The sequence below is a fragment of the Syngnathoides biaculeatus genome, chromosome 22 (assembly GCF_019802595.1).
Source record: "Syngnathoides biaculeatus isolate LvHL_M chromosome 22, ASM1980259v1, whole genome shotgun sequence".
Classification (NCBI taxonomy): Eukaryota; Metazoa; Chordata; class Actinopteri; order Syngnathiformes; family Syngnathidae; genus Syngnathoides; species Syngnathoides biaculeatus.
In genome coordinates, this window is record NC_084661.1 from 15,450,118 (window position 1) to 15,461,577 (window position 11,460).

Sequence of the window (11,460 nt, forward strand, 5' to 3'; positions counted from 1 at the left end):
CTCTGGGGTTTTCCCGAGTCCACATCTGTGGCAGCATTTCACATGATTGTGAACATCCTTCTCCATATTGCACCAGGAAAAACTGCTGACGAGCCGGTGAAAGCGTGCGAAGCCGACCCTGGTGACCAGCATGGTCATGGACATCGAACAAGGCATCCGCCTTCAGGGACTCGGGTACAACGAACTGAAACCTCTTTTTTCCCGGACAAAGGATCCTTTGTGACCCTGTACAGGATGCCATTAAAAACTGACAGTTTATCCCACTGTTTTAGGATTCTCAGAGTTGGTTAACCCTCATTGTACACGTCTGGAGGGCCTGCGTATCCTGTCAACTTAGTGAACGACTCTGGCAGTAACAGAATCCTGTTGCTGATGTGACTGAAGGTTGCCAAGGGACAAGGAAGGCAGCAGGTGGTTCCAGGGTGGAAATATAGTCAGCAAGATAGGCTGCACGATTCCTTGGGGCAGGATTACAATCATTCACAGACAAGAGCGAGCAGACCTCATCTTCAGACAGAGAACCATCAACAGCAGAGAAATTCCCCAGGGACTGCGGTTGCCAAGTGAGGCGATAAGTGTCCTGTACACATTGTCGACATCATCGGCCTGGTTGAGTAAGCTCACAATAAGACTCACACAGCAGCCCGTCCCTCAATGGCTTCACAAAGGGGTCCCTACTCAGAGCATCTGTGTGTCGTACTCCATAATTTGCGACTACATAACTGTGTAATAACCCGTGTTAACCGCTATGATGCTATAATTTGAGGAACATATAAAAAGTTGGAACATCAGCGGTGTGGTTGGTATTTTGCACATGCCATCTTTATCTCTTTTGAACCTTTTATGGTAGATTTCTTTTCAACCCAGAATTGCATTTGACAAGAATTTTTCACCACATGTTCCCGTGTAGCAAAGCAAGCAAAATTCGCTTTCAGAACTCCGTTCTGAACGGGATGTCCGCTTGCTTCATTTGCCTCTCGTAGTCCGCATCAAACTCTGCCGACTGCTCAGGTGTGAAATGATTTTTCCAATCTCCCACTTCTCCTGTTAAAGAAGAAGAAGAAGAACAGGTGTGCCTCTCAGTTTTTTTGTTAAATTATGCTGACTTGCACCTTGGAAAACATTTCAGTCTCTGTAAAGTATTTCAAGCCTCAGAGGAGCGATTTGTAAAGGCACAAAATAGTTGAAGTCACAAAGGCTGAAACACTGATTCATTAATATTTATCAGAATCCTGTATGAGAACTTTTGACTCGTGAGGTTGAAGGACCTTTTCTCATGAAGGCCGAGATGGACCGGTCGAAAACGCTCTTGGGGGCGCAAGTGTAGTTGGCCATTGGGTTCTCCTTCATTGCTGTGAAGCTCGTCAGCTCCACGATGCGAGTGATGATGTCATCAGAGAGGGACAAGTCCAAGTACCTCATGATGCGTTCCACTTCACGTCTGGGATTCTCCATGGGGGGGAAAAAAGACAGAGGGACGTATGTGCAGTTTCTGAACTGTCAATTTGAAATAATATCCCGTTTGTTTTTTAAATCCTGTTCATTGATGAATTAAAATAAATTGAATAGATTAAAGGATTATGAAAATAATCATGAGTTGCAGGAATTCCCAGTACAGTGTATGCAGTGATACTTTGACAAGTTGAATTTGTTCTGTTACCAAGCCCATTTTCCCCATTGAAATGAAATAAAATGGCATAAATCCATTTTAAACCCACCAAAATCACCACCATTCTGAGCTAAGTTTTGATTACAGATCGTTTTTTTTCGTTTTTTTTTCTTTTTTTTAAACAATCCAGAATAATCTCAAAACTTGAAAAACATGACTGTGCAGCTGACTTGACCGTTAAAATAGTAATCAAAACTACAGGATTATGATAGCATAAATCGCTACCTCTTTCATGTCTTCGTAGAAAATGTACAGGATGTTCCTCTTGTCTCGTTCCTCCCAATAACCTTTCACGTGATCGTACCAGGAGCCCCACGACACTGTAGACCACATTAGTACGCGTGAAATTAAATCATTCTACCTGCTTGATCTGGAAATATGTCTTAATGGTAAATAGTTGTAATTTATTGTAATTGTATTCAGTTTATCATACATAAGTTACTTCCTTTTTTATATTTGTACAAGAGTCACAATCCATTTTCAGTAAATTCTGAGATTTGTCTCTAAATAGATTTTTCACGTTTGAAGGTAATTGATGAAAATGTACAAAGACAGAACTTTGTAGTTTTAGAGATATACTGTAGTCTTAATTTATGATTCATCATTTCGTCTTTGGGCTAAAAGGGGTGCTGGTGACGCACTTGGGGGTCTGGCACGAGTACGCCCTTCCCCACTAAATACGAACTCTAGTGCCTTCCTTTGTATCGGCTAGGGGGGGGTAGGGTTAGGGTTAGTTGGTGCAATTCCGACATGCAGGTAGCTTGCTAACGAGGCCTCCACCCCGAAAATGCATCTTCCCTTCGGGAAACTTTAGAGCGCCTCGTTGCAGGCCTTGAGTCCATGCTTGCCACTGAAAGTTGCTTTGAATTTAGTGAAACAAATTTTTGACTTTTTTGCCCAGTGGAATAACACCAGCTCCCCGAATTCTCGATTTATTTTGGTTTATTCTTATTATTTTCTTGGTCCACGTGACACTGATCCACTTACATTCTCCGCGCATGAACTTGTGGATGTAGCCCTCCCAAGGTCCAGGCTCAGGTTGGGTCATGTTCATGCGATCAAAATGGTAGTAGCTCACCACGTTGTCCTTAGCGTTGCGCGCTACGTAGATAGCCTGTACACGTGATGCAATATTTAATGAGCGCTCATTATTAATGTTTTATTTATATAGTAATCTCTCGGCGCATGCGTCAACTTACTTTGCACTTCTTTTCCCAAAATCCGGCGGGAACCAGCTGGAATGGCAGATGTGTCTTAATGATTCTCGGAGGAGCCATTTTACTCAGGAGCTCAAGGCCTGAGGATAAAATAATATAATGTAGGGTACGGGAGAGCTTTTCACCACGACGTCACACAAACTGTGACTCCAGATTCAGAAAAGACTTGAATAATGATTTTTAGCCTTCTTCTCGACTGCTCCACTTTGATCGTGTGACGTGCGAGCCGACAAGTTGGCATGGAAAGTGTATTGTAAATTGTTATATGCAGCCCGCCTATTTCACCTTGTTTTTTGCAGAAGTAGCTAATGATGTTTTCAGTGATTTTTAGAACAGCTTGCAGCGACACGTCCACAAATGTATATCCAGAACACACCTGAGGGGAGATGTAATATGTTACAAATCTCCAGGAAAGGACTACGGGCCGGCGTGGGGGCTCGTCTGCAGGCCTCGGCATCGCCGTTGTTAAGAAGCAGATCAACTATTTCCTGGGTCCACGTTGTCCCTAAACCCCCAAAATGAAAGAACACAATAAATGACATCATACTGCAATCTGAATGCGGTGAGAGACGGCGCGTTCTGTCCGACCCGCTTTGGGGTAGGTGGCGATGAGGAGGTCCGAGCTGTCGGGACAGAAAGCTGAAATGGCGTCAAAGTTGTTGGCGATGCAGCTCATGAGAGGAATGCCTTTCACTGGGATAAGAGGGAAGCGACAGATGGAGCTGCTGCATGACATTTCTTTGTCCTCTGACATGGCTGCAGTCCAAAACAAAAAAATTCAATTGGACAAAGAAAAACTCTTCAAAATTGCTGCAGAAAATCCAGTACGTTTGTTCTTTCTGAAATCCCTTTTTTCCTCTTCTGTCAAATATCGGCCAGGGTCTTGAATATATCGACAACAGATTGCACCTGAGCTGGACGTCCTCGTCCCGTCCGGTCCACTGACAGCTGGACTTTGCTTCTGCGAACTCACGTGGGTTTGCTGTCGAGGCTATCTGACACCCTCAAACAAAACTCTCAGTGGACTGTTCCAAAACCACATAAACAAAGTGAAAAGGAGCTCTCGGCCGTACTCGAAGAGCCCTCCTCCTGACCCCTTAATCAACCTTTTCCTGTGTAATGTGAGGAAAAGAAAAAGGGGGAGGGGGGTGGTCTTGTTTTAGCTCCACAACCAAAGAAAACAACGCTCACTTGTGTAATTCTACAAGTGAAATGGAAGTGTCAGTGGCTTTATGAGCAATGAATTCAAATTACTCACGGTTCACAGTCCTGTTTAATGGCCAAATAATAGTAACTATAGTGATCACAACCTGGGTATCATTCCAAAGCGTGGTGACCCCACAGCCACATTCCACTTTTGCCTTTAGAGCAGATACAGAGAAAATGCTGTAGTTTGTCACGCAAGATTCAGAATTTCGCCTAAAAGGAATGCCCCAAAAGTGACGAAAAAGGTCTTTGTATCACAAAGGACCATAAATGAATTTAGAATACACCCGTAAGCAATTTTCATGTGTATGTACAGCACCACCAATGATATGATAAAGAAACTTGTTGCTTGAACAAATCCTAATATAAGTAACTTTTATTTTCTTTGTGTAGGAAAAAGGGATATTCATTTAAATATGGTGAAAAATGCAATCTGTATTTGTTTAGTATTACAGCATTCATTTTTTTATTTTTTTTTTGCACAATAGGGAGTACAGAATACAGAAGTAGGCTGCGGTGTATTTTTGACATACTAGTACTGGATTTTATAATCTCAGTAACGTTTCTGAGTATTATCGGTGCTTATAGGATACTGCATTTTTAAAAACTTATTCTTAGCTATTTTGGCATTTTGAAAGTTCGCTACAACATATGTGAAGCAACACGTTGTTGCTGTTGCAGTGATTTATTTACTTTTTCTTCCGAGTACAAGCACGGCAACCGGAAGTTGCCGATCCAACTTCCTCAGCAACAAGCGTCGCAACCGCTTCTGTGCGTAGCATCTTTAGCTAGCTCTCGTGTATCATGTTTAGCTGGTTCGAAACGGGTATTAATGTCGTCGTCTTGGTTTAGCGTGGCGTTCCGTTCATTAGTATATGATAAATAGCAGACCAGGACCATGTTTGTTGTGTGAGATGAACATGCGCCACTGGGTCCGTTTAAGTCTCGCCCTCGTCGTCTTCGCGGTCGGGTTTTTGACGCAAGCGGGGACGACCGCACCTCCGACAGATGGGCAACCTGTCAGCTCAGCGACCCCTTCTCCGGGGGTCACCGAGGGACTGAAGACCACCACCCCCGTCCCTGGCACGAATGACTCCGTAAATGTTACGGGCGAAGGCTCGGGGAATCCTTTCGAAAGCACCCCAAGTCCCACAACAAATACTGGCCAATTTGTGAGACTCCCTGAAGGTAATTCACACCTTCGTTTACTGTGTGTGTGTGTGTGTGTGTGTGTGTGTGTGTGTGTGGATTCTCAGTCATACAATTAAATTCAACTTTGTCATGACAAATGTCACAACTGCAAGGCAACAAGAGTGCATAAGTGGTAATTAGCAGAAGTGGTGAAAGCAGAAAGTGCATATAATTGATACGTAACATTGGACAACAGACTAAAGGGGTGGAGTTTAGTCCAAAAAATATATATAGAATGAGGTGCACTTAATTATGGAACTATATTTATATTTTCCCACATCAATTACAAAGAGTGTTAATGCAACAAAGGAAAGAAATACATCCCTCCACACAAAATACTTGGAATGGTTTATGAACTCATCATTGTGCTTTTATTTAGAAGTAAATCACGTCATATGTTGTTAAAACAAGTGTTCCCACAGTTCTGCTAATGTTGTGAACAAACGAATATTAAATTTTAAATTAGGGTTATAGCGACCAATGAAATATTGGCAATATGCTGTACTTGTACTTGGGACTCAAAAGGGTGTTTTACTGCGATACCTGGTTGCCTACAATGCTTCATCTCCAATAGCATAATACTAACAATGCAAACCGTTTTAGACGCCTGATATGATAAATGCACAGGCACGTATTTTTCCAACTTTATGAATAAGTTATATTAGTTACATCCAGTCACTAGTCTCCTCCTTGGCCATTTTCATCGAACCTCGTTGTTGATCCTTGTCAATGCCTGGTTTTGGAAATTTTATACAGAATATGTAATCCGGAGTAACAGAAGGTTTGTGTGTTGTTATCCAGCGTGCGTCTGCGATTTAACTCCCAATTTCTGCGACATTGGCTGCTGTTGTGACACTGCTGATTGCGGCGTTGCTGACCTGACGACCGTTTTCACAGGATGTCCTCAAAAAGCCGCGTAAGAACATGACAGAACGTGTTAAAAAAAAAACAAAAAAAAAAACATTTTTGATATTGGTTGGTTGACTACACTTTTTTTTTGTGTGTGTGTGCTTTGCAGGTCAGGAGTCTGCATAGAGAAATGGTTGATGTTCCGCGCCAACGTAGATTCTTCTTTAGTTAGCGTGACCGAATCTTTGTTTTGCGTTCAATCTGCAGGTAAACGCTCACAAGTGCATTTCAACAAAGCACTACACAGTTGTCGCATTAAAAGTGTCATTTGCTCCCTGACCATTTTTGTAATTCAAAACACTCTTCTTTCTCCAAACATTTTCCCCGACTGACATGAATAGAAATGCCATTTGTCTGTGTAAAGAGCAGTTCTCCTTCTGGAGTGTGTCATACAGACAGATTTGCTTGGAGACGGTCCCTCCTCAGTAAACTGCAGTAATACTGATTGTTTTCACGGAGGTAAAGGAATATACACCTAGGGTTATTGTTATCTCATTGTTAATTATTAATCATTAATGTGTTGCGCCACTGTTTTCAACAGTGCTACTTTTTTTTTTTCCCCATTACCTTTGTGATGTAACTTGAAAATGACACAGGCAGTTATGCTCTTAGGATAACCACACTAATTACATACACTAATTAATTTTACCAAGTAGATGATGATGTAAATTGATTGTACGGAACACTGGTTATTCTCAAAATGTGGTATGCAGGCTCACTCTAGTGGCACACGAAGGAATCACTCTGCAATTACTTTTGTATTCAACTTTTTAATGTGCTGACTGTCAAATCAGTTTTATCACAAGGATATGACTAACACTTTTTTTCCCCCCCTTTTCCTCCCAACAGTTGAGCATGTGGAGGTCCCGACTGTTCCACTTGAACTTCCTGTTTTAGGGGACTCTTATCACTTCTCACCACCTCAACCAATAAGCGTCGGCCACAGCAGGCATTTTTATCGGGTAAAAAAAAAAAAAAAAAAAAAAAAATTGTTCTTCCTTGCTTTGCAATGATCAAAAAATCCATTTCCAGGCAGATGATGTCATCCAGACGGTCTTCACCAAATCGTCCGTGCGAGGGCTCCTTCGTCAGCCGTCGCCAGGAGTGGCCGGCGCATCCTGTCTTAGTCGCAACCCCGCGCGTAAGCCGACGCCACATACAGGGAAAAAAACTCCACAAATGCGAGTGGAGGGAAAGCTTTTGAACATTTTCTCCAACCACCTTCATTCTATGACGAAAAAGATGTCGGTGACATATTGAAACTGATTTGTGGCTGTTTGTCTGTATGTGCCGTGTGATTGGCTGGCGACCAGTTCAGGGTGGACCCCGCCTCCTGCCCGTTGACAGCTGGGATAGGCTCCAGCGCTCCCCGCGACCCTCGTGAGGATAAGCGGCAAAGAAAATGGATGGATAGATGGAAATGAGCCCACACTCTGTGTCGGGATGTCATTTTTTTCATGCATTAGGACCAATAATACTGTACTTTTTTTTTTTTTTTTTTCCCCCCCACTTACAGGCTTTTTAAGGTCAGAGTCTCTGTCTTGTACTCGCATGGTAACTCCTCAGTCGTGCACCCAAGACCCAAATCTCAGCGCCCACTCCTACTTCACGGACCTGAGACTTATTAAAGTGAGACAAGTTTGCGCACATTAAAAACGAAAAAAAAATTCCCCTCAGTTTAACAAAAATGTTATTACAGATTCCAAAGCCCGCAGAAGAGCAAGTGTCGGACATTTTGGTGAGAAGACATTTGCCACCGTTTCCTGCTGTATTTAATAGAAGGCGTTTAAAATCAGAAGCCGCTGTGTAAATGTCAGCTTCATCACCTAACCGCTGGACAAATATGCAAATAACAGGTACAGAAGAGGTCTCTAATATGCTCACGAGGAGGACGGGTTCGGCTGACCAGCTGCACCCCCGAATCGCGTTCTGAATCATTGTTTAGCTTCTTTTTATTGCTTCCTCAGGTCAAAAGGTCACAAATTCACTAAGTACAAATGCTGAAGCAGATGGCAACACCACCACAAACACTAAAGTAAACATTTCTTCAAAGCTTCAGCAGTGTCCTGATAAACTTGGTAGAGATTAGCAGGGCATCTGATTTAAAGCATCTTGATGGTGTTCGAGGGGGTAGTGTGGGGGCATCACCTTTCCGGGTGTTGCTGGATCACACAGCTGCTCGCAAATATAATGATTCGGGCAAGAATAATAGAAAGAAATGCATGCTAAAATAATAATTCCAACAGTAAACAAGTAAGATTCTGTTTTTTTTTTTGTGTGCTTGTTTTGTTTTTTTATAGATCCCCATCACGCCACTTTCTGACTGGCCCGCACCGAAGGAGCAAAACAATCTCTGCGTTAATGTGGCCAAAAAGGTGAGATGGGTTCTAAATGACGAGTTGAAGCGCAAAAGCTGGCAGTCGCAATTTTAGGCAAAAATAGATTTGCCCTCCGCAGATTGTACCACGAAGTCCACGCTGTATTTGGGACCGGGGGGGTTGGGGGACCGAAGTGCCCGGAAAAAACCCACGCTGGCACTCCACACAGGCGGGTCTGGGATTGAACCTAGGACCTCAGAACTATGAGAGCCAACGCTTGACCAGCTTATCCACCGTGCAGCCAAAAGTCAAGCATTCAATGAAAATTATTTTTAGTTTTTATGCTTTGCGATGAAATGACATCAAATAGCTAGTTAAAAGATTTTCAGTAAGTTTATTTTGGAAGCAAACATTTAGAAACACATTTTCTTCCATTCACAAACGGCGACGTCGGCTTTTGCGTTTGACGTCTTTCCGTCCAAATATGGCGTCATGCCGCATTCCAGCCGCGAGTTAATTTCCGCCATCCGTCTCAAACTTTTCCCAGGTGGAGTTTGTCATCGTGTACACGAGCAGGGGAGAGCTGGCAAGCGCGACGGTGAATGTTGTTCTAGCCGACGTGAAAATGAACCAGTTGTTGCACCAAGTGCACTCTGTTCAATATAAGGTATTATTATTATGAATATAATTAGCCGTGGGATGTATCACAAAAGGCATTATTGTAGCGCTTCCGTAGCTGGGGACACCTCGCCCGTCACCGATGCCGACAATTCCCTCAGTCGGGCTGCGGGTGGGAGCCAGCGTCCTCGGGGGCTATAACGGACAAGTGAAAGCCGTATCCTTCCGACCACGTTGGGAAACTCCTTCAGAGCCGGTCACGATTTGTAGTTTCGCCAGTGGCGCAACGCAGATCCTTGACGACATTCGCAGGTGACCATAATGGGCGTCCCGCAAGCCGGCGAGTGCTCCGCCGACCCCGCCACACGGACGAACATCCTGTTCACGTACAACACAATCACAGGCTGCGTTTTTAGGTAAGGCAAAATTGCAAACAGGAGGCAACACTGAGGTCTTTGCTGCTTTCCTTGTCCTCAATGCAGGGGTTCTCAAACCGGAGTCCCCAGAAATTCCACACAAAAAAAAAAAGAAAGTGAAAAAACAGTTGAAGGCGATATCTTCGCGATGCAGTACTATGTAGTTCTCAGTTTTTCCACGTTTTCAGCAGTTATCTTCAAACGTGCAATTCCCTTTCCTGGGTTTCGACTGTATTTGTGTGTTCCAAGTTCTCCTTCCAGGAACTGCACTGAGCTGCGTTCCGAGATTGACAGCATCTTGCTGGGAGACGCCGTCCCTGACGTGATTGCCATGAGCTCGGGTTCTCAGCCCGACTGGACTAGAGTGCTCGAGCAGGAGTGTCCTGTCAGCTTGGAGGTACCGATCGCCTCGTAAAAAGTGGATGAGCTGAAAGGATTATCTGAAACCTAACCTGTGACCGCCAGGAAAATATTATCCTTTCTTGGTAAGTTCATCACTTTAATCTGGAGGATCTAAGCGACTGGTTTCCCCTTCTTAGGAAACATGTGACACGGGCTGCACCCTCCCACACTTGCTCTCTGTGCAAGTGCTCTGGGCTCGCATGGGCCTCCTGGACCTCCCTCAGAGTTACATCCTTGGTGTTAAATACGTCTTCCGGTGTCGAAGGTTTCAGGTAGGCCAGTGTTTTTACTACTACTTCTTTTCCTTTTCGGTTTGTCCCGTTCGGGGTCGCCACAGCGTGTCATCTTTTTCCTCCTAAGCCTATCTCGTGCATCCTCCTCTCTTAACACCCAAAGTCTTCATGTCCTCCTTCACAACAGCCATCAACCTTTTCTTTGGTCTTCCTCTCGCTCTTTTGCCCGGCACCTCGATCCTCAGCACCCTTCCACCAATGTACTCACTCTCTCGCCTCTGGACATGTCCAAACCATCCAAGTCTGCTCTCTCGAACCTTGTCTCGAAAAAACATCCAACTTTGGCTGTCCCTCTAATGAGCTCATTTCTAATCCTATCCAACCTGCTCACTCCGAGCGAGAACCTCAACATCTTCATTTCTGCCACCTCCAGTTCTGCTTCCTGTCGTTTCTTCAGTGCCACCGTCTCTAATCCGTACATCATGGCCGGCCTCGCCACTGTTTTGTAAACTTTGCCCTTCATCCGAGCCGAGACTCTTCTGTCACATAACACACCAGACACCTTCCGCCGGCTGTTCCAACCCGCTTGGACCGGTTTCTTCACTTCCTTACCACACTCACCCAATTCCTTATATAAGTAAGAGCGTTGAAAAGAACGAAAAAAAAATGAATAAATGGCAGAGCACGTGCTGCCTTTCAAAATAAGATTGCGCTTCCACGCTTTGTCCCTACTAGTGTTGCAAAAGTTCAGGAATTTCTCACAGGATCACAACAAGATGCTCAAGTGGGGACATAGTGACTTTTTTTTTTCTCAAATTCACTCTAATGTATAACACAATCAGATAAATGTACTGGACACCTTGCTTAGTGGGGGGGATACAGTGAACTATATCATTTATTTCCAGGTGATGAAAATAACAATTATGAGGAATGGCTCGTAATTATGTTTAGATACGTTTCCATGAAATAACGCTCAACTCGCACGGGAAGTTTCCAATTTGGATCCATTTCCAAAATGTCCCCACTTAACTTCCCATGGCAATTTGCCGTAAATGTTCTCCCCTGTTTGGAATCTTGCCGTCAACCCCCGAACAATCCTTCCACGATGAAAATAAACCCTCCGTTGTGTCTTTCAGTGCCCGTTGCCGTCAACCGTCATTCTAACCACTGAGGTCGCGTTCGCCGACATGACGGTTTACCCCAAAACCGTCCTGGGGACTGCGTTTACTTGATCGGATCTCATCACCGGAGGCACTGCTGAGCTGGACAAGACTCACTTAC

General features: G+C 44.1%; 2 protein-coding genes across 2 annotated transcripts; one reads left to right on the plus strand and one right to left on the minus strand.

Moving 5' to 3' along the window:
- Positions 1 to 906: 906 nt before the first annotated feature.
- Positions 907 to 3,949, minus strand: LOC133495309 (sulfotransferase 1 family member D1-like). The gene is made up of 7 exons (XM_061809792.1): positions 3,475 to 3,949; positions 3,263 to 3,391; positions 2,869 to 2,966; positions 2,657 to 2,783; positions 1,895 to 1,989; positions 1,269 to 1,449; positions 907 to 1,044 (listed from the first exon to the last, which is right to left on the minus strand). The coding sequence occupies exons 1-7, from the start codon at positions 3,638 to 3,640 to the stop codon at positions 932 to 934; spliced, it is 909 nt and encodes a 302-aa protein (XP_061665776.1). The 5' UTR covers positions 3,641 to 3,949; the 3' UTR covers positions 907 to 931.
- Positions 3,950 to 4,813: 864 nt separating this feature from the next.
- LOC133495278 (tectonic-3-like) lies at positions 4,814 to 11,451 on the plus strand. Its single transcript, XM_061809727.1, has 14 exons — positions 4,814 to 5,280; positions 6,085 to 6,199; positions 6,302 to 6,399; positions 7,042 to 7,154; positions 7,225 to 7,333; positions 7,709 to 7,821; positions 7,892 to 7,930; positions 8,493 to 8,567; positions 9,058 to 9,177; positions 9,247 to 9,345; positions 9,441 to 9,544; positions 9,794 to 9,941; positions 10,084 to 10,218; positions 11,316 to 11,451. Exons 1-14 carry the CDS (start codon positions 4,968 to 4,970, stop codon positions 11,409 to 11,411), a joined length of 1,677 nt encoding a protein of 558 aa, XP_061665711.1. The 5' UTR covers positions 4,814 to 4,967; the 3' UTR covers positions 11,412 to 11,451.
- Positions 11,452 to 11,460: the final 9 nt, after the last annotated feature.